The sequence below is a fragment of the Balaenoptera physalus genome (genome assembly GCF_965194825.1).
Source record: "Balaenoptera physalus genome assembly, chromosome: 1".
In the NCBI taxonomy this organism is placed as follows: domain Eukaryota; kingdom Metazoa; phylum Chordata; class Mammalia; order Artiodactyla; family Balaenopteridae; genus Balaenoptera; species Balaenoptera physalus.
In genome coordinates this window covers 188,960,353-188,983,632 of record NC_138882.1, presented here as the reverse complement: position 1 = coordinate 188,983,632, position 23,280 = coordinate 188,960,353, and the positions used below count along the sequence as shown (strand labels likewise).

The 23,280-nt window shown below is 43.9% G+C and overlaps 1 protein-coding gene across 3 annotated transcripts in view; it reads right to left on the bottom strand.

The window, feature by feature from the left end:
- CLSTN1 (calsyntenin 1) overlaps positions 1 to 23,280 on the bottom strand; it is a 78,195-nt gene that overhangs the window by 11,220 nt on the left and 43,695 nt on the right. For 2 of the 3 annotated variants that reach the window (XM_082461154.1, XM_082461156.1), the window contains exons 3-10: positions 14,940 to 14,969; positions 13,569 to 13,764; positions 12,011 to 12,219; positions 8,779 to 8,928; positions 8,481 to 8,666; positions 5,671 to 5,919; positions 5,209 to 5,330; positions 281 to 443 (exon numbers count right to left, since the gene is read on the bottom strand). In XM_082461154.1, coding sequence (XP_082317280.1) covers positions 281 to 443; positions 5,209 to 5,330; positions 5,671 to 5,919; positions 8,481 to 8,666; positions 8,779 to 8,928; positions 12,011 to 12,219; positions 13,569 to 13,764; positions 14,940 to 14,969 — 1,305 coding nt within the window. The remainder of the gene's footprint in view (positions 1 to 280; positions 444 to 5,208; positions 5,331 to 5,670; positions 5,920 to 8,480; positions 8,667 to 8,778; positions 8,929 to 12,010; positions 12,220 to 13,568; positions 13,765 to 14,939; positions 14,970 to 23,280) is intronic. The other variant, XM_082461155.1, reaches the window with a different exon arrangement.

Here is a 23,280-nt window from a genome sequence, read left to right as displayed (position 1 = left end):
CCCTCAGTGACACTCTCCCTCTGCATACCTCCTCCTGGACCCCCGGCAAAGGAGTTCCCATCCTTTAACGCCTTCATCAAGCATCGTAAATAGAGCCCTCCTGGAGCCTGGCAGCAGCCGTGCCCCCCAGAAAGGCTACACCGGGCAAAGAAACGAAAAGAGAAAGGAGAGGACAGTAAGGGATGTGAGACGCTGAGAGCAGCCTGTTTCCACCAACAGAGCAGAGAAGAAGCACTGAATTCTCAAAGCCTGGAGGGAACGGGGTGCCGATGACCGTTACCTTGCCAGCAAGCTCCAACCATGAGCTGGGTTTCGATCTTGGATGCATGAAGCGGATAGTCTTCGGTCACAGAGAAGGGCTCGTGAGAGACGCCGTCCACATAAAGAGTCACGTTGGGGATTTCCACGTTGAGGACATAGTGATGCCACTCCTCGTCACAGACCTACGAGGCCAAGGGGGTGGGTGGTTAAGTGTGAAACATCCACCTTCCCGCTCACCCAAAGACGCAGCCATGAGAGGGATACAACTGGACACGAGAACAAGTACCCAGAATGAACCTCTGTCTTCCTAAAAAGGAAAAGACAACAACAAAATACGTCTCATCCCACCGCATCTCACCCCAAAAGGTCAAGGTGACACTACCATCTCTAGGACACTTCAGACTTGGGGGCGCTACTCATTCGTCATGTGACAGGACCCCAGGCAGGGAGCTGCCCAATTACCTTCTGCCAAGAGCATGACACCAGGAAATTCTAGTATCGGCAGTATGGACACCACCCAGGGGGCTGGCCATTCCTTTTCTGGATCAAAATGAAAAATGTGGCACTTCCCTGGTGGCGCAGTGGTTAAGAATCCGCCTGCCAATGCAGGGGCCACGGGTTCGAGCCCTGGTCCAGAAAGATCCCACATGCCACGGAGCAACTAAGCCCGTGTGCCACAACTACTGAGCCTGAGCTCTAGAGCCCATGAGCCACAGCTACTGAGCCCACGTGCTGCAACTACTGAAGCCGGCGCACCTAGAGCCCGTGCTCCGCAACAAGAGAAGCCATTGCAATGAGAAGCCCACGCACCACAACGAAGAGTAGCCCCAGCTTGCCGCAACTAGAGAAAGCCCGTGTGCAGCAACGAAGACCCAACAGAGCCAAAAATAAATAAATAAATAAATAAATATTTTTTAAAAAATGAAAAATGCCTCCAGTTTCTGAACGAGGCCCACTACAGCACATGTGTTTTCTTTTTCGGTTCAAAGGTGCTGGTCTAAATAAATATGAACATACAGCTCAGATGGCCAAATTCAACTGAGCTCCTCTCCTATCATGAAGGAGCAGCTCCCCAATATCTCCCCTGTTGTCACGTGGGGTGCTGGTCTGCGGTCTCCAAGGCCTGGCTGGTCTGGCATTCCCTGATTTCTGGCTTTAGAGGAAGAGGCATACATGCAAGAACAGGGACAGGCAGAGAAGGAGACGCTATGGGATGAAATTTCTAAAACTGTATTTTTAAAAAGCCTGCCCAGGGACTTCCCTGTGTGGTCCAGTGGTTAAGAAATCTGCCTTCCAATGCAGGGGACATGAGTTTGATCCCTGGTTGGGGAACTAAGATCCCACATGCAGCAGGGCAACTAAGCCCGCACACCACAACTACTGAGCCCGCACACCGCAACTAGTAACAAGCCCCTGCGTCACAACTAGAGAGAAGCCCATGTGCCGCAACGAATAGCCCGCGTGCCACAACTAAGACCCGATGCAGCCAAAAATAAATATTTAGAAATAATAAATAAATAAATAAATAAATAAAAAGCTTGCCCAATTTACCTTTAAATTCTAAGAAACTGAACCAAGGAGAAATCAAGAGCTAAAACAGACCAGAAACATCAAAATAAATGAAGAAATTACCAAAGATTACCCCCAAAAGAAAAGCAGCTGCTCTTGATAAGTCTGAGGAAACAATTAAAATCTCTCATCTTGTATATATGTTTATTATATACGCATAATGTATGTGTGTATAATCAGATTTCTAAATAAAGAAATTGCACAGTAACTCACTTTTGAGACAGATAAGATCTTAATTTTAGTTTCTTTATTTAAAACAAGTTCTGTAATATATGCTGCTTCAGAAAGTAATTTATATTACACCCCCAGTTTTTAAAATAGTACAGGTGTCTTGGGAAATACCATGAGCATATTCTGAGAAGAGAGTAGGAGAATTAGTATAATTTTTTAATTTCCTTGAAAACACGGTGATTAGGGTAGCAAAACCCCAAACCACAGACCACACCCACGACAACACTGGTGACTAAGTGACTACACGAATGCTGAAACGAGGCGGGTGGAGGGAAGCGACAGGGCTTCTGATCCAGGTGATACCAGAGCGTGTGAAGCCACATTTTTAAAAAAATACTTTATTGAAAACAACAGAAGGGACAGATCAAACCCTAAAGCTAGGGAAAAAAAAAAAAAAAAGTCATGCTTTTCAAAGTGTAGGAAAGCTAATTTCATGTAAAACTGAGGAGGGAAAAATGATCACGACTCAATCCCAAAAAGTTTTTAAAAGAAAAAAAAAAAAGACAACCAAAGGGAATAACCTCCCTTCAGAGAATGAAACCATACCTGAAAGACATACCTAACCAAAGAGATGAAAATGATAATCTGTTATTTCAAAACACGCTAAAAGACATGAGGCAAATGACAAAACAGAAGAACATAGTTTGTAATTAGAGCAACTCAGAAATGAGGTGACAAAGCACAGGAATGATTTAAACAAAAGGGAGAGATACAGAAAATGGGTAAAGAATATCAACAAAAGATAAGAGGAGCCCCAGAGAGGAAAACCAAAGCAATAGAAGAGAATACTAAAAACTATAACAAAAACTTTCCTGAAATACCAAAATGTCTGAAACTAGATACTAAAAGGCATACCACATATTTGGGAAAACAGACCTAAAACAACCAAGACATATTCGTAAAATTAAATGACCTTAAAAAAAAGAAGGAAAAAGAAAAAAAAACACATCCCATGGTCATCCAAACAAAAAGACTGAGTGTTTTATAAAGGAAAGAAAGTCAGGTTGTTGTCAGGTTTTAACAGCAACATTTTACATCAGAACTCAATGGAGAAACAGATTTTCTGTTCTTGGAAATCTTACATCAGAGCCAGAGAGAGATGTTATATCCAGCCAAAGTGACCTTCAGTATAAAGGCCACAGACAAACTATTAAAACAACATGTAAGAACTCAGGAATTAACTGTTCCCATGAGCCCTTCCTGAGAACACACTTCCTACGACCCAAGTGACCAGAAATCAAGTGCCACAAGGGTGGTGACACTGACCACTGACGGCTGCTTAAATCACAAAGAGGAACAACCCGACGGAGCTTAAACAGATCAGAAATATACAAACCCCATTCTGATCAAGCCTTTAGAGCCCTGTCCCAATTTACAGGGCATAAGGAAGAGACAGGAGCGTGTTTTGTCACCAAAGAAATTCCAAGAGAGGAGAGGAAAATCTACAGGTTAAAATAAACTCAAAAGGTCCATCAGCCAATCCCAGCGTATGGCCCCTTATTTGGATTCAAACCAACGCATTTGTAAACACGAAAACATCTATGAGACAATTTGAACAAAAAATTATTAATAGTGGAGGTAACGATGAAACAAGGTTGACCAAGAGCTGATAATTACTGAAGCCAGAGTGTGTGGAGTTGTTCCTTACACTCATCTGTCCACTTTTACCTATGTGTGAAATTTTCCACGATAAAGTTTCTAAAACATGTCATCAGAAGAAACTGAATATATGAATGTAGACTGTGGTTACTAAAACAGAACTATACCTAAAATGTCTACCTACATTGCAACGTTTTTTTCTGGATGATACCTTTCTTAGTTTCTTGAAAAAACTGATGACAAAAGTTTCCGAGAAAGAAATGATCTATGTAAATAAAAATTACAACAGTAAGAGATGAACACTGCCAACTGGACAGTCACTTCATCTTTCCACCATCACATACTTTTTTCCTTTCTCATATGTGCTCTTATGTATCTATCTATCTTGCAACTGTTTCAGACAATGTTATATTTTACCAACTACAGGCACATATAACACTATGTCAGCTCTTATCCACAAACTCCATGAGGCAAATAAATTAAGCTCAGGTTTCCTTCTTGTCCCAACTCTAAATCACAAGAGGAAACGACCTGCTGTGATTTTAATGAAAAGCCTTTCTCAGTTTACAGCATCTCCTCATTTCCTGTAACACACTGAATCTTTGCACATGACACTTGATTTTTATCACAGCAACTGTTAGGAAATCAGCTTTGCAAAGATATGACATCATCACAAGAAGTATAATGTGCTCTAATGTTGAAACTATAAATTCCCACGAGCTAGTAGTTCATGTGATGTCTGAAAGATGTCAAGATTGCTGGTTCCTTGAATATTTAAAATATCCCATCACACCCCCGAATTTGCTGAGGCACCCAGGGTCCTTGGCACAACTGGGGAGCCAAGGCCTTAAATAATAAACAAATACAAGGACCTCAATCCAATTTTTAAGCAAGTACTGCTTATCTCAATAAGTTATAACACGATATTTGGGATTTAAAACATATCATTTCTTTATACAGGCACACCTTGGAGATATCACAGGTTTGGTTCCAGACCACACCAATAAATCGAGTATCACAATAAAGCGAGTCTTACAAATTTATTTTGGTTTCCCAGCGCATATAAGTTTATGTTTACACTATACTGTGGTCTATTAAGTGTGCAACTGCACTATGTCTAAAAAATAAGTGTGCATACCTTAATTAAAAAATACTGCTCTCTTGTAAAAATAAAATACAGTGTGTGTGTGTGAAAAAAGAAAAAAGAAAAAAAAAATACTGCTAAAAAATGCTAACATTATCTGACAATGCAGGGTTGCCACAAGCCTTCAATTTATAAAAACTGCAATATCTGTGAAGTGCAATAAAATGAGGTATGCCTGTATTAGTATTTTATGTATAAAACACGTACATGTAAAAAAAACAAACTTAGGCTTTCAGTAAAAGGGAGTTCAGTGGATTTAATTTGCTGTCGTATTACCCACAGACACAGAAATCATAAAATCTTCAATAAACCCTGCCCATAAACAGCCGGTCCTGTTCACGGTCGCAATGCCCATTTAATCTCTCTGAAAAACATCCATAGCAGTGAGTTTTCCATGCGCTCACCTGATTCAACTTCCAGTGGAATTCTGCAGGTTTGTATTTCTTCTCTTCTGAAGGATCCTGACGGAGGAGGAAAATAAGCCGGCAGCCGTGGACATAGAGTGAATAATGGTGTCGGTTCATATCTGCGAAGAGTAATTCTACTAGTAAACTGCCGACTTAAGACCCAAAGGAGAAATAAAAGCTATTTCTTTAATGGATCTTGAAGACACAGTTTTTATCAGCATGGATGAACTCTCCATGGTGGGCCAAGGCAGGGTTTAGGAAAAAATACGCTTGGCCTTTACTGAGAAGAGGGGCCCAATCCACTGAGTAAAGCTAACAAACGCCCAGAGACCAGCGCAGTGTCTTGAGCACAGAACAACGTGTGTCACCAAGAGCGTGTGGGAGCCTTTAGGGTTAGAATAAGGTGCCCACCTCCAGGCACCACTGCAGCGGGCGCCCCTTACAGCGAAGCTCACCCACCTGTTTTGTCTGAGCTGCAAAGGACCGTCTCCTTCTTCCTGCCAAACGGCCCGTGCCTCATCCACACAGAGATCGTAAAAGGCTCCTTGGGGTTGACGGAAACGACGCCATCTGGGACCCTCACCCCTTGAGTGCCATTGAACTCAAAGACCTGGTCGCTGTCGTGGCCATTGTCAGTGGGGAGGCCGATGGTCCAGTTCAAGGAGCCGCCCGGGGAAGGGAGCAGCTCAGCTGTGCCAGACGCAGCGCCTAAGCAACATGGAGACGCTCACTAGGCATCATGCGACGAACTCAAAAGGGATAAGCATTTCAAAGCCACACTAAGGTACTGTCTTTGTTTGTTTGTTTTTTTAATTGAACTAGAGTTGATTTACAATGTTGTGTTAGTTTCAGGTGTACAGCAAAGTGATTCAGTTATACATACATATATAAATACATGTATTCTTTTTTTTACATTCTCTTCTGTTATAGGTTAGTACAAGATATTGAGTATAGTTCCCTGTGCTATACAGTAGGTCCTTGTTTATCTATTTTATATAGGGTAGTGTGTATATATTTATCCCAAAGTCCTAATTTATCTCTCCCTCCCCCCCTTTGGTAACCATAAGTTTGTTTTCTATGTCTGTGAGTCTATTTCTGTTTTATAAATAAGTTCATTTGTATACTTTTTTTAGATTCCACATATAAGTGATAGCATATGATATGTGTCTTTGTCTGACTTACTTCACTTAATATGACAATCTCTAGGTCCACCCATGTTGCTGCAAATGGCAATATCTCATTCTTTTTTATGGCTGAGTAATATTCCACTGTGTGTGTGTGTGCATGTGTGTATACATATATACACACACATATATATACATATCTTCTTTACCCATTCATCTGTCAGTGGACACTTTGGTGACTTCCATGTCTTGGTTATTGTAAACAGAGCTGCTATGAACACTGGGGTGCATGTATTAAGGTACCGCTTTTATCTTAATGGTTATACAGTTTGCTAGTTCCAGTTTGCTTCTCCTCAAAAATAAGGGTTTTTATTATTAAAAAGATTCATAAGTAATAACTATGGATTTTTTTTTAAAGGAAGAAAAAAAGAGGAGTATAACCTTTAAAAACTGTGAATCACTATGTTGTACAGCAACTATACTTCAATAAAAAAATAAAGAAAAGAGAAAAAAAAAGAAGCATTACTTGTGATCCCACCCCAATATATCCACTATTAACATTTGGGTATAAACACTTCCAGTCCTTTCTTTATGAATGTACACATATTATTAAAATATGTATAATATGTATGAATATATGTTATAAAATATGTATAATATGAATATATTATAAAAATGAGAGTCCTGCTATGTACATATTCCAGTAATATTCTTTACAGCATAATTTAAAATGTCTGAATAGCATTTCATTGTATAGAATTTGTGCTGTGATATATTTAACTGATCTGTCCTGTGCACACGGAGTTGTCCCTATTTTTTCTCTGTGACAAACCTTGCCTTGATGAGGACTTCAGTGTGTCTCCATGATTATTCCCTTAGGATAAATTCCTAGAAATGGGATGCTAAGCCAAAGAACATGAAACATTTTCACAACTTTTGTTACACATTGCCAGGCTCGATTTTCTTTTAAATTCATCCACAGAGGATCTTGCAACCTTTCACAGCCACTGGGCCCTTGACTTCTCTATTCCTAGCGGCAGCATGACTTGGCTGGGACAGCCTGGTCTTTTGAGTATCATATGATCTTGGTCCAAATCCCAGCTCGGCCACTTCCTAAAAGTGTGACCTTGGGCAAGCGACTCAGCCTCCCTCGGTCTCCACTAATTCTTCTGTAAAGACGAGGCCAATGCTACCACCTTTGTAGGCCTGATGGGAAGATTAAATGAAATAACACATGTGGAAGGACCTAGCGTACAGTAAACACTCAAATAGAAAATTCTTTCTACATTCAAACTGTTCTGCTGAGAGAATGTTCATTTAATACCATAAAAAATAATGGCATTATGAGAAAGTACGTTTTTTACACTATACTTACATAGTATAAAATAGAAAATATTCCAGACCTCTTTACTTACATACATTTAGGTACATGATTATGAATATTTGGATTCAGAATCAGGACGAGCCAGAAGAGAATATACTTTTTCCCTTTTGCTTATTCTTCATATGACAATTTCCAGTTATGAAAGAAAACTGGTTGCCTAAATCTAACTGTCGTTATCACTTAGTGAAAAGACAGATGAGTACTGGAAAATGCTCCCTACAAAAGGCCCTTCCAAGCATCAAGAGGCCACTGAAGTTACTGGTGTTTTACCACCGGCCAAGTGGAACATTCCTCCTCAGCATTTTCCCCGAGAGGCATCCATACCTCACCTTTACCTCATCCAGACAAACCAGAAAAATATCCAAACTGACGGTGAAGATGGAGAACTAGCCTTGGGTCAGATTTGCGATCATTCTGTCTCTCAGCTGCTCCACACCTTGTTTGTGGGACATAAAGACTATAAATTCGATGCAGGTTTCCTTAGTTTTCATTTTCTACTTCACGTTTGCCAAAAGCTATTGCATTACCTATAGCTTTTTTGTTCCTTCAGTCCTTACATAAACGTCTCATTTCATTTAAAGCTCACTCCACTTATAGAATGCCTATTTTGATGATTCTCAATGCACGTTAGAGAAATACTCGCTTCAAATCAGTGGTTCTTAAAATGCACAGACACACACACACACCACACACACACACCACACACACACACTTCTGAACAGACTTCTAGGGGGTTCAGGGTCCCTCTCTCGCCTCCTTACCACAGAGCCGGTGAAGGGACTTCTCGGAGTAGGTGTCGCGGTCACAGCCCTTCCCTATGTGGCTGGTCTCCAGCTCCACCGTCACCTGTACTGAGGCCACCGATTCGTCACATGTCTCCAGGTGGACGTTTGGGAAGAGCGCCAAAGCACCAGTGCCAGGCTCGTACTCGACCCTGTTGTTCCATCCTGTGTGGGCCCACACACGGGCGGCGGGGGGAAAGAAAACTCCTGTTAGGTCTCCGTGGTGAACAAGTTTTCAGAGCAGGTGTGACAGCAGCAGAGAGACAGTGAGGCTCACCTTGCCACCCAGGGGTGCAGGTGGGCTTGATGCTGATTTTCACCAAAACATCTTCTGTTGCCCTCTTCTTCCCGCAGTCGTAGGCCGTGACTGTCAGCTTGTACTGCTGTGCTTTCCTGTAGCTCAGCTTCTCTGTGTTTTTTATATAACCTGCCAAGAGGAAAAACAACAGTGAGAACCCAAACCCATTCTGCTTCTCTCTTCTGACTTTTTTTTTTTAATTGACGTATAGTTGATTGTGTCAGTTTCAGGTGTACAGCAAAGTGATTCAGATATATATATATATTTTCCCGATTATTTTCAAACCCACTGTTTTTGACTTCTGTCGTCCTATGCTGAAACACAAAATGCACATGCTTTCAGCCCTGGAAACACTGACATAGAAATAAACTGATACTTGAGATAATTAACATTCATGCTTTCCTGAGCTTGAACACACACTAAATCCACCTTGAAGGATTGTTTAAGCAGAGGAATGAGTCTACAGAATTCAGCCTCCATTTATTCTTATAGTTGTATTTGGTTTTATATTTAAGATTTAAGAGTTAACATGTAAGAGAATAAAAGAGACAAAATAATTCAAGTATTTCAAATATTAAATACAAGATGGAGGGCTTCCCTGGTGGCACAGTGGTTAAGAATCCGCCTGCCGATGCAGGGGACACAGGTTCGAGCCCTGGTCCGGGAAGATCCCACGTGCCGCGGAGCAACTAAGCCCGTGCGCCACAACTACTAAGCCTGCGCTCTAACGCCCACGTGCCACAACTACCGAAGCCTGTGCACCTAGAGCCCATGCTCCGCAACAAGAGAAGCCACTGCAATGAGAAACCCGCGCACCGCAATGAAGAGTAGCCCCTGCTCGCCGCAACTAGAGAAAGCCCGCGCACAGCAACGAAGACCCAACACAGCCAAAAATAAAAACAAATAAATAAATAAATTTATAAAAATACAAGATGGAGCTGCATTAAATACTTCTTGCTAAAAGATTTACTTTGTTAGAGAGAGATTTCCTACCCTCAGCCAGTAGAACAGAAGCCTGCTTTTTGAACATGAGTACAAATGTCTGCAAAGTGTTTGCAATGTCCATCATTTCATCGAAGATTCTGGACTATGCATTAACAATGGAGACACCATGGCATCATCAAGAAGCCATAACCTAATAAAGAAGCTGTGCTCCAGAATAAGTTAATTCTAGTCAATTACTAAGGATGGCGGGGTGTCTGGCAGCGAGGTATCAACCTTCATCTTCAAGACGAGGCAGAAAAGTCAAATCTGATGGAGAACAGAAAACGAAACTGACCAAGAGGCAGTCTCATTCAGACGCACGCTGACTGAAAGGCAGGGAGATAAAAAAATAAAAACACCTTAGGTGGGGGATTTTTATTCGATTTTGGTGGGAAAGGAAAAAGAGGATCACCCTATAAGAGAACACAAGATTTGGTGCCAGAAAAGAGGCTTTTTTTACTTAAACGTGACCTAAATAGACATTTCTCCAGATATAGATGGCCAAAAGGTACCTGCATGAAAAGATGCTTAACATCGCTAATTATTAGAGAAATGCAAATCAAAACTACAATGAGGTATCACCTCACACCAGTCAGAATGGCCATCATCAAAAAGTCTACAAATAATAAATGCTGGAGAGGGTGTGGAGAAAAGGGAACCCTCCTACACTGTTGCTGGGAATGTAAATTGGTGCAGCCACTATGAAGAACAGTATGGAGGGTCCTTAAAAAACTAAAAATAGAGCTACCATATGATCCAGCAATCCCACTCCTAGGCATATATCTGGAGAAAACCACAATTCAAAAAGATACAGTGCACCCCAATGTTCATTGCAACACTGTTTACAATAGCCAGGACATGGAAGCAAACTAAATGTCCATCGACAGATGAATGGATAAAGATGTGGTATACATGTACAATGGAATATTACTCAGCCATAAAAAAGAATGAAATAGTGCCATTTGCAGCAACATGGATGGACCTAGCAGTTATCATACTAAGCGAAGTAAGCCAGACAGACAAACATCATGATATCCCTTAAATGTGGAATGTTTAAAAAAATTATACAAATGAGCTTACATACAAAACAGAAATAGACCCATAGACATAGAAAACAAACTTATGGTTACCAAAGGGGAAGGGGGGGAAATAAATTAGGAGATTGGGATAAACATACACATACTACTATATATAAAATAGGGCCTCCCTGGTGGCGCAGTGGTTAAGAATCAGCCTGCCAGTGCAGGGGGCAAGGGTTCAAGCCCTGGTCCGGGAATATCCCACGTGCCATGGAGCAACTAAGCCCGTGCGCCACAACTACTGAGCCTGCGCTCTAGAGCCCATGAGCCACAACCACTGAGCCCACGTGCCACAACTACTGAAGCCCGTGCGCCTAGAGCCCGTGCTCCACAACAAGAGAAGCCACTGCAACGAGAAGGCCGCGCACCGCAACGAAGAGTAGCCCCTGCTCACCGCAACTAGAGAAAGCTCGTGCGCAACTACGAAGACCCAACATAGCCAAAAATAAATAAATTAATTCAAAAAAAAAAGTTTAAAAAAAAATAGATAACCAACAAAGACCTACTGTATAGCACAGGGAACTATAGTCAATATTTTGTAATAACATATAAGGGAAAAGAATCTAAAAATATATATATATATATATATAAAACTGAATCACTTTGCAGTACGCCTGAAACTTACACAACACTGTAAATCAACTACACTTTAATTAAAAAACAAAAAAACTTAAATGTGAGACAGACACACCAAGTTAGGTCTTGCTACGGACTGAATGTGTGTGTCCCCCCAGATTCTTATGTTGAACTCTTGACTCTCAATGTGATGGTAGTAGGAGGTGGGGCCTCTGGGAGGTGGTGAGGTTTAGACGAGGTCATGAGGGTGGAGCCCTCATGACGGGCCTAGTGTCCTTACAAGAGGAAGAGACTAGAGCTTTCTCCCTGCCACGAGAGGACACAGCAAGAAGCAGGTCCTCATGGACGTTCGGCACCTTGATCTTGGACTTCTCAGCCTCCAGAACTGTGAAAAGTTAAGTGTCCGCTGTTTGGCCCCCCAAGTTTATGGTATTTTGTTAGAGCAGCCTGAACGGACCAACTGTGAGTTTCACCGAAGTGCAGACAAAGTTTGGGTTTGAAGCCGACTGGCGCAGAGGGGCTGCCTACCCCATCTCCCCCGCAGTGAGGAAAGAACGCTCCTGAGTGCTCACCATCTTTGTCGACAGCGAATGGCACATCCGGGGTGACGATTTCATAGCTGCAAATCTGGCTGAACTGGGGCGAGCAGTCTGCGTCCGCCGCCTCCACCCTCAGGACGCTGTCATACTGCTTCCCCTCTACCACCGTGGCTTTGTAGGACTTCTCCTTGAACACAGGTGCGTATTCGTTCACGTCGTTCACCTGAATATGGACAGTTGCTCTGGAAGAAGCGGGGAGGGGAAAGGCTGTGTGTTTTGCTTGTTTTTTTACCCCAAGAATAAAATTCCGCCCTATTCTTAAATTTCCTTTAACTTTTAAAGTTAAAATAGGAATCTGGTTGATTCTTCCAAGTCCTAGCGAGTGAGAGAGCTGGTAAAAAGGCAGTAATAGGAAATAAGAGACTTGGGATTTTCTTGACAATGTGTGGCAGGGCTGGCAGAAGGGAGATAAACTATATCAGACATCTGTTTGCGCTCCAATCAAACAGTTAAAAATATTTTGTTGCAAAATCCAGAAAAAAATTAGGAAGAAGGGTTAAGAAGTTCAGATAGAAGATGGGAAATGATGAGCATTAAAACAAGTTCTGCCCTGCTTCTAAGGAATAGAGACCATCAGGAACCCACTGCTGGGATAGCATCCACTGCTGACCCAACAAATGAAGGACCTCTACTTGCCCTTCCTGGTTCCATGTTCCATCTCCCCAGCCTGGGCACAAGAAAACTAGGGCATCATCAGACCAGGCTACAAACAGAAAACTGTCAGTCTCATGTGCTACTGACCAGGGCACGTTTCTGAACCAGACAAGGTCCCTGACTGAAATGAGGTCTTTTTCAAGGAAAATGATAATATCACATTTTGTAAAAAGGATGAGGCATGATTCGCTGGCATGCAGCACTCGCACTGTTCACCAAGGCCCTCCACACCCCAACGCTACCCATCCGTCCTGACCCTCACAGTGGGTTACGCGACCTCACCTCACCTATGTATCCTCCTTCCTTAGCCAACACACTAAGGAGAAGCTGGGACACAACAAAATTAAATTTGCCTAATGTCGAAGGGCTAGTAAGTGGCGGAGAAAAGACTAGAAAAAGGCTAAATCCAAGTCTTGTTCAATCTTCTCCGTTACACCAGTAGTTCTCAACTGGCAGGAACGATGTGAACACACCCAGGATGGGGTGCAGAAGTCAGCTTTCTTCCACCAGCTCAAAAGCGTTTCATGCCCTTTAAATTTACAGAAAAAATAAGATACACATAACAACAAAATATCTTCCTCTGGGAAAAAGTAGGCTTTTTGAATTTTCAATGTAAGGCCCTAGTTTCTTTACTAGAGTATCTGGTGGGATAAAATTACTCATTTGTTCATTTATTCAACACCTACTATGTGCCAGGCACTTGCTGGGAGCCATACACAAGGGTAAACAGGATACCTGCCCTCAAAGAGCTTACAATCTCACTGGGGACAACTGGGAACTAGCCTCTGCCTCATGTTTCAAAAACAAGAAGTCTTGGGGCAGCGGCAACTGTCACCACTTTCCTTACACACACACGCTCTTTGTCCAGATCACTTACTTATGAGACTTTTTCACGTTGGCCCCATCGGGCCCCTTGCCGCAGTCGTAGGCCTGGATGGTGAATGTGTAGTCTTTCTGGAGTTCACAGTCCAGTTTCTCTTTTGAGCGAATGATTCCCTCGCCAGTGGATTTATCCACCACTACTGCATCAAAGGGGACATTCTGACCATGAATTTTAAATCCACAAATCTCACCTAGGGAGTCAAAACAGCATGGGTTAGAATTTCCGCCACACAAACCCAGGGCACACTCCCCTCCTCCCCCAAAGAAAATAAACAACAACAATTTGGCAGCCAGGGGTTTAGGGGGTCTGTGAACAAAGCAAGGGCACTTGTGCTTGGACGGGGGGTAAGTTCCGGGGCTTTAGTAAAAAGAAGCATGTTCTGGCTTTCCAAGCAACTTGTTTAAACTTTGCATCCATTCATGCAGGAATACAAAAGAGAGAAAGAGAAAAAATATAGGCAGGCATTTCACAGGAGTACTTAAGAGAGCTCCAGGGCAAAGTAGTTTCATTAGCAAACAGCCAAGGCCTGGTAACACGGAGAAACTGCCCAGCTACCTGGCAGGGCTGGGCAGCTATTTTGATTTGGACCAGAGAGGAGGCTAGAAGGCACAGTTAAGTGTTGAGAGAGGAAGAAGCGTGAGGCATAGGTTCAGCACCATTATTACAGAAAGTCTGTCAAAAAAAAAAAAATATATGTATCGAAGAAACAAGTCTTCCTGTGCAATGAGCCTGGCTAAAATTAGGGAATCAAAACAAACTACTGAATGAGAAAAAGGTAGAAATACCAACTTTTCAGGCATCCATTTCAACAGCTATCAGCTACGATTAAGATACAGTTTCCATTCTCGGGAGGGATTTGCTAGACTTGCCTTTGTTTCGGACTTTATCCTATCAGACCTGAAAAAGAAGCCTGCCTGGGAACGTAAGCACCTCCAAGTTGGTCTACAAGCTTAATTAGGAGTTAAAATCTAGGTTTCCATTCTGGTCTATGGGAGAATACATATAAATACTTTGATGTATGTATAAAACTTCAGAGAGTATATTTCACATAAAAATAAAACTGAACTCTTCCAAAATTACAACTAGTAGAAAATGGTTACAAAGTGAATCTCTTAAATCCAATTTTAAAAAAAGGAACAGGATTATCCATATAGTTCAAATGGATGTCTGATTTCCAGATATTTCTAACCAAGGGTTTGGTTACATACAATTCCCATCAATATACTTAAAAATAGAAACAAAGTAGGAGAATAAATAGGGGTAAGAGAACATGACATTTCTTCTGTTTAAGGGCTGATTCCCAATTTTATAAACAAAGTTAGTGGGTTAATGTTCATAAGAGGCATAGAAAGAACCCTTTATCACCTTCTTTGGTGACTGTCACCTCAAAACTCTCTAAAGGGAGAAAAGATAAACCCATGTCAGTAACACAGGAAAGAAGGAAGCCGAAACAATAAGGAAAAAAATAGTCAAAGATGCACATATTACATAGAAAAGGTTGACATAATTTAACAACAAATTCAGTAGCCAGCTTTAGCAAAACTGCATCTTCAGTAACAAAACATCTCTATGACTCCAACTTACCACAGGTTACACTAGCCTAGTGATGAAATACTGCTATCAAGTCTCTTCACACCCTCAGGTGTCATGAGGATTTTTCTCATCATGACTGCTTTGATGATAACGGTTTCTAAGTAAGTCTACTTGTTATTTTACAGTTTTCGGATTTTCATTTTCAAGCTAAGTTCTCAGTGGCTAGATTCTGGTAACATTCAACTCGTCGTTAGATTTAACAAAACAGTTGGAGGAAAGGGTTTTATTTTAACCCTTTGTTCTTGAGCTGAATAATAATGTGTTCTCACCTAAAGTACCCAACCAAGGCAACAAATACAAAGCCCTCTTCCAATGGAACATACACTTAAATGCGAACTGAAACCAGATTCCGTACTAACTGCAGCGATGCCACAACAATCACGGCTTTTATTTCGTGAAAACAGCTGTTCTCCCAAGTCAATATAAATGCTGCTCACCTCACCCTACGACCCCTACAGAGCAGACACGAGAAGATCAGGAGTCCCTCTCCCCGGACTCAGCGTGGCCTCGCTGGGGAAACCGTCCCTCCCCCCAGAGGTTACACAGCCTCAATTCCCTGCCTTTTTTTTTTTTTTTAATGGTTTTACCACATATTTGCATATCCCTCAACAGTGTTGTTTATTTTTGAGTTTCAAAACATGGCCATCATACGGTGTGCAATTTTTGTGACTTGCTTTTTCACTCGACCTGTTCCAACCGTGTGTGTCTGAGATGCCTTCGTCCTTGTTGGCATATGCAGTCACATAGTTCATTCACTCTCAAGAGCACACACAGGGAGAACCCAATGAGTTAAAACATAAGCGCTTAAAACATTGCCCGGCACAAAGAAAGCGCTCCATGAACGTTTGCTGTCACTGTAATTATTTCCCATTGTGTGAACACACTGTAACTCCAGTGTTTTGCTGTGTATGAACAAGGCTACGGTGGGTCCTTCTGTCCTGCCTCCTGGGCACATACGCAGGCTCTCTCCAGATCTGTGCTGCCCGGTACAGGAGCCCCTAGCCACATGGGGCTGCTAAAAATTGAACTAAAATTCATATTTTAGTGTGTGATATTAAAAACTCAGTTCCTCGGTCGCAGTGGCTGCATTTCAAGGGCTCAACAGCCACGCGTGACTAGTAACCACTGAATGGGGACATGGACAGGGCATTCCACCACCATCGCAAGCTCAACAGGCCAGCGCTGCTCAGAGTGGTGGGGGCAAACCCGCAGGTCAAGTCCAGCCAGGGCATGATTTCGAACGGCCTGCGAGCTGAAAATGGCTTCTGTGTTATCACTTCATGACACAAGAAACTTACATGAAATTCAAACTTCAGTGTCCATAAGTGATGTTTTATCAGGACACAGACCTGCTAATGTCTTGTCTAGGGCCGCTTTCCCCTCCCCCGATAGTGGCACAGTTGGGTCACTGCCGAAGAGACCCTGCGGGCTGCAAAGCCTCAAACTCTCACTACCAGCTTTTTACAGAAAGGCTGGCTGACCACTGCTCTAGAATCCACCATGAGCAGAACTGCTGGGTACCAGCTGTGTCCAACTGTTTTCCAGAACGCTCAGTCACTAGATTACATTCACACTTTTTGGGTGCATACCAATACAGCACAGTACATGTTAAGATAAATCAAGTTGCCCTGCTTTAATTCAGAGGTAACGTCTCGGTTTTTGACTTGGAGTTTGCTGTTCTGAAGAGAAAATGGTGAGGCCGTCTCACATCACTCACCGTGACAGCATGTGCTTTCCCGACAAGGCAGCTGTGTAGGCAAGTGAGATTTAAGACCCTGGGATGAAGCGTCTGACCTGGGTGATGCCGCCCACTTGGTGCATTGCTGAGTAAGAGTTTAACGACACTCATCATTCAGGCAATGTCCTTGAGACTGTTTCTGAGATTATGAGGAGAGTGGAACTGTTTGCCAAAAGCTGAAACTCCCTCAGTCACTCCTTGGGGCTATCAGGCTAGGAGGAGGGGGAGGGAGGACCTCGAGGGTAGGAAGGCACTGGGGTGTTTCCAGTACATGTTAAGATAAATCAGGTGTCCGGGGAAGGCTGCATTGATAAGGTAACGTTAATAGAAGTAGAAACCAGAGGAAACTAAGGGAGCAAACCACATGCTCATCTGGGGAAGAGTTCCACACAGAGGGAACAGCGAGTGCAAAGGTCCTGAGGCAGACCTGGGCCTGGCCCGGCTCAGGAACAAGGAGGCGTGTGCTGCTCAGTGGCCGAGCACAGGGGAGGACAAAAGATGAGGTGAGATACAGACAAGCAACCTGAAGCTACGGCAGTTACTACACAATTGCAGCTTCTCCCCCAAGGGAGGAGGGCATGACTGGAGAGTTTTGAGCAGAGAAATAAATAAATATGGCTCACAGTCTGAAAGAATCCATCTGACTGCTGTGCTGAAAATAAGTCTGTCAGAGGGCAAAGGTGGATACTGGAGTGACCCAGGCAGAGATGCTGAAGGACAGACCAGGGAGGACATGGGACGGTGGGAAGTGGTCAGATGGGTTTTGAAAGTAAGGCCAAGGCCGAGGGATTCTGAGTGAGAAACTGCAAAGGATGAAGTTGCCTTCAGCCGACATGGGAGAAACCACGGAAGGAAGGTCTGGAGGGAGGAATGGGAGTTTGTACTTCAGCTTTGAACATGTACCTCTACTACAATTTGTTACGGAATAACACCTCAAACAGATGATTATCAAATCTAAGGAGAGACGTTATTTTGAAACTCATGTATTTCCAGGCTGCTCTCTAGAAGACAGGATCTATTTACAATGAGAACAGCAAAAACATACACGTGTTATCTTCCCCACATACCCCACCGATTGTACCTAAGTCACTACTCAAATGGGCTACATCATTAGGATCTGGTGCCTCAGATCCACGGTGCTCATTACACAGCTAGGTCAACTGCGTCCTTTCGCCTGGAATGACTTAAGAACCATCTTGCCGGCCGGCAGCTCGACGCAGCAGGGGCAGCACGAAGTTCACCCCGGGCAGACCCGGGCTTTCCGTACCACCTACGTGGCCTCCGTGTCTCTGCTGGGTCTTCTAAGCCATCGTCTGCAGACTGGCCAGTACACGCACTTCTCGGGGTCCATCTACTCGTCCAACGGGGGACCCTGATTCTAATGAGGAAGACGGATCCGACTGGAGCAGGCGAGGGGCGAGTGAATGAGTTAAAGCGACCGCAGTATTTCAGATGAGATCTGGTGAGGGCTAGACTGAGGCGGTGTCAGCAGGAAATATTTAAAGGATTTTAGGAGGATCGACAGGACTTTCCAACCCACTGGGCAGAGAGGGTGAAAGGGTTGGGAGGAACGTCCGGGTTTTCAGCTGATGGTGCCCTTTAGGGAACTGAGGTGCAGAGAAAAGAGGAAAAGATTCACGAAAAAGGTGTTTGGCCTGTTTATCCCAAGCAAACTTCTTGCTAGTTTGTTTGTTGGAGGATTTTAAAGCCCCACATTAATCTCTTTCATCCATACACAATTCACTGGATGCAGATAAAGACCTTTCTCTTTAACATAACTACAGTCCCATTACACAGCCAACAAAATGAACAATAATCCCTTGGATATTTTCATAGGGAGTATCCTACTGCCTCTCATTCAGTTTATCATTTTCCTCCTCCAAACCAGGGACCAATTTCTGTCAATAATTCTCCTGGGAGCTGATCTTTCTAAACTTTCAAGTGGTCGTTGATTCATTCTTCTCCCCTCTCCCTCACACTTGTGTGTACAGTTCTCCTAGTGACACACATATGACCGTTACATACATGTGGTTACGCAGGAGCCACATGTATCAGGTGGAGCTGCACCATGGCGATGACACAGAAAGCGCACCTCTGCCCTTTGCCTCCTCAGGCTGCTCTCCCAGACTCAGCAAAGAAGGACCCCTCAAAATCACCTCTCGTATTCTGTTTTCTTTCTGTCCTGTTCTTTCCCACTCAATCCACACCACGCACCATTGCTCCGCTAGATGAATCTACCTACAACCCTGCTCCCGTCATATCTGAAATGCCCCACCAGGTTTCCTGGACGACCCCTCTAGCTATGATGGCCTCAGAATGGACCAAACCCTCCCCTGTCTCTCTCCACTCTTCATTCCCTTAAGATCATCTAAAATAGTCAAAGGAATTTTTAAAAAGCAAAACATAAAAATATAACAACGGATGAACCCAGCAAAGTAGAGATATGACTTCTCGCTACCCAGCTGCATCCAGGTTCTTGGCTGACAGTGTTTTCTCTTCTGTCCCTTTGGTTTCTGGCTGGCCTGGCATTCTTTCTCCGTCTTCTTCCAAATCTGAATTTGGCCTCAAACTCTTCCCCAAATGAGAGGGGTGTCTCTAGAGCCTCTCCTGTGGCCTCACTAGCTCTGGTGCCGTCCTGCCCTCACACCACACTGCTAATGGAGATCATGGGCGCCAGCTCCAACACTTACGGCTCGGGGAAGTCCCTGGCGGTCCAGTGGTTAGGACTCCACGCTTTCACTGCAGGGGAAAACAGGTTCGGTCCCTGGGCAGGGAACTAAGATCCCACAAGCCGTGATGCGGGGAAAAAAAAAAAAAAAAAACCCACTTGGGTCCTCTGGTGGCAACAGATATCCATTCCAGCTAACTCAGAGAAAGGGCCTTCACTGAAGAGCCACTGGGAACTCATGGAATTGACTGCAGGCCAGAGAAAGGGACTTAGGACACTGTCAGAAACCAAGGCAGCTTGAGAGACCAGCAAAGAGGAGCCGCAACAGTCCCAGAGCAAAATGGTCTGGACAGGAATGAATGTGACCACACCTGGTATCAGCGCCTTTGTCCCTCTGCTTGATATTCACATTCCAAGAGGGAGCACCTGGTCAGCCCTGCTAGGGTCATGCATGTGCCTGGCTGGGGAAAGCAGGGTACTGGGTTGCAGACCCACCAATCTGGACCCAACAGGAAAGAGACCAGGGGCTGTTAAGGGAAAATGGACATTTCCTGAGCAGCAAGTGTCCACTACAACATCTCTGCTAATCCAACTCTCCTCCTTAACCCACTTCTCTCTCCTTGGCCTCTCTCCACACCCACCAGCTGGACATCCAGGCTGACTCTTATTTATGGCGACTTTTGACTTCCTTGCTTACTGGTCCAGGCTAGTTTCTAGAACAAGCTCACGTGTGGCTCTAATCAGAACAGTTTTTCAAGATACCTTAAAAGTACAAAAAGCATACACGCAAGGGTTATGTCCTCCAAGCTCTTCAGACTACCGCAATGGCTCTCAAATTTCAGTGCGCCAAGAACTGCCTGAGAAGCTCGTTGAAAATGTAGTCTGCCAAGCCCCATTCCCAGAGCTTCTGACTCAACAGCTCTGGGGCAGAGCTCAGTAATCTAACAAGCGCTGCCAGGTGGCTCCAATGCAGATGGGCTGCAGTGTGAACTTGAGAGACTGGCCCATCTGTGGTTTCCAAACCTCACGGGCTGGTTACAGATTTCTAAACTGTGCTCCTGCAAGTACAGACTCACACAGGCAAGAGTAGAACAGGGGAACCTGCACTCAACGGATGGGCCCCAGCACCATCTGGATGAATGTATTAGGTTAAGCCACACGAAAATGCCATTTTTGTATGTTGAAAATGTCAAAATATTTGAAAAAATGGAATGTCAGAAATTTTATGTGATTCAGCCTAGTATAAGGCAGTAATCAGCTGAGTAGCTGTTTTAAATAAGTCAGGATCCGGATGTCAGGACAGAAACTTGATTAGAAAACCACGTGCAAGGTAACACCCCATCCATTCAGCTTAACAACACAAACTGTGCAGCCCTGAGCTCACTTCCAACCCCCTGCTCCTCCACAAGCCACACGAGCTAACTACTCACCCACCTCTTTGGAAGCCCTGCCAGCTCCCACCTCTGCCCCAGCCTCCCCTCCGCCCTTCACTGCCCATGGACCTCCTTCCCATCCTTGACAGGAGCTCAAGCCTGCCTTTGGAAATCACCTCCTTTCTTTTTTTTTTAAATTTATTTATTTATTTTTGGCTGTGTTGAGTCTTTCGTTTCTGTGCGAGGGCTTTCTCTAGTTGCGGCGAATGGGGGCCACTCTTCATCGCGGTGCGCGGACCTCTCACTATCGCGGCCTCTCTTGTTGCGGAGCACAGGCTCCAGAAGCGCAGGCTCAGTAGTTGTGGTGCACGGGCCCAGCTGCTCCACGGCATGTGGGACCCTCCCAGACCAGGGCTCGAACCCGTGTCCCCCGCATTGGCAGGCAGGTTCTCAACCACTGTGCCACTGGGGAAGCCCCCCTTTCCTTTTTTAACCCCCATCACCTTGCCTTTTCATGAACTCCAGTCCACACCGCACTGCCTCTCTCACCTGACACTGAACTATAAACATCCTGGCAACCCTGCTTAACTCTCTGACAATGCTGGTTTTGCCTTCCCACCTAGATGATCAGTGTTTTGAGAAATGCTTTTTTGCATTCTCTGGAAGACTTAGCAAAGCTACCTCATATTTAATGATTATTGATCTCAAACCTTTCCTGGAGGCAAATGCATCCAACATGAGTTCACTCTAGTCAGTAACTGTTAATAGGAAGTTTCTGTCCTGACATCCGGATCCTTACCTATTTAAAACGGCTACTCAACTGATTATTGCCTTATGCTAGGCTGAATCACATAAAATTTCTGACATTCCATTTTTTCAAATATTTTGACATTTTCAACATACAAAAATGGCATTTTCATGTGGCTTAACCTAACACATCCAACTCATTGCTGCAAACACAATGCGAGCCCAGTTGCACATGCTGAAAAAGCAAAACTGGGCAGAGATGTATGGTAGTGAAGCCCTATGGAGAAAAGTAGCACAGATCTGAGTTGGTTCTAATATCAACAAAAGTAAAGTTCCTGTTCTTGCCCTGAAATTTCTTTTGGATTCCATTAGTATCATAATTGTTTTAACTAATCTTGTAGAATGTCTGTACTCAGTCCAGGAGGGCAGGAAAAAGAATGCTTCTGGAACCACCTACTAAAGGGAAGAGCTTCAAAAAGGGGGGCGGGGGGTGCAGGGTGTTCAGCTTCCGATACAGGCAGTGAAGAAGGGGTAACCGTCAAAACAGCAACAACGTGGCCTGTGAAGTGGTCCCAGCTTTTAACTCCCCATTAAATATATAAAACGTACAATACATGTTCTTACCCTCACCTCTACTCAGGCTTTCAGCAGATTAAGGAAAAGGGGCTGAATAAGGAATTGAGTCGTTTCGATTTCCTAAAATACATGACAAATACCAAGACTTTATTCTCTTAGTTTCACCCCCAAGAAAACAACGTGGGCCAGATCCTATGCGCTCCACATGAATGTCTGATGAGTGACAATTTACAACACACTTTGGTGACTAGGCTTCCCACATTACACAGGTATTTATTTCGGAGGCTGCACGAGTAATCTCCAGTGGTTACCCACACACAGGTCCTGTGATGGGATGAGATTGTGGACCAGAATGTTTACAACGTTGTAAAGTCAATATCATGAGAGCTGACCCGGTGGAACTAAGAATCACGCTGCAGTCAGACCGCCTGGCTCGAAGGCAGCGCGGCTGTTTGTGAGCTGTGTGATCTTGGGCAAACTCACTCCTTCCTTCTACAAATATTTATGGAAGCGTCAACTAGTCCCAGGTGCTGGTCTAGGGACCGGGGATTAAATGGAGAATACGGTAGTCATGCTGCTGACAGACATGCTCTGAGTCTCCGTTTCTTCCTATGGAAAATGGGGGCATGAGAGTGCCCACCGCATGAGATTGCTGGAAAGAATCAGACAAAGTAGCTGTGCAGAGCCCTGAGAACACCCTCGGCCACACTGAAGAGCTCAGTAAATGTCCGATGTGCCCGCTGCCTCCACCACCACCATCATCATGGTGTCAAAATAAACTCAACGTCACCACCAAAACCAACCTAAGATGAAAATAAGGCTCCAGACCTAGCCTCTGCTTTACCCAAAAGTTATTTAAGAAATCAGTGAGAAAATGGAACACTATGAAGACTATTAGAGAAAGATGGAAAAACAGTTCTCACAGAATGTTAAGTAAAGAACTATTTTTAAAAGATTCATAACAGCAGCAGCAAACACTGTACACAGCACCTACTACATAGCAGGCATTGT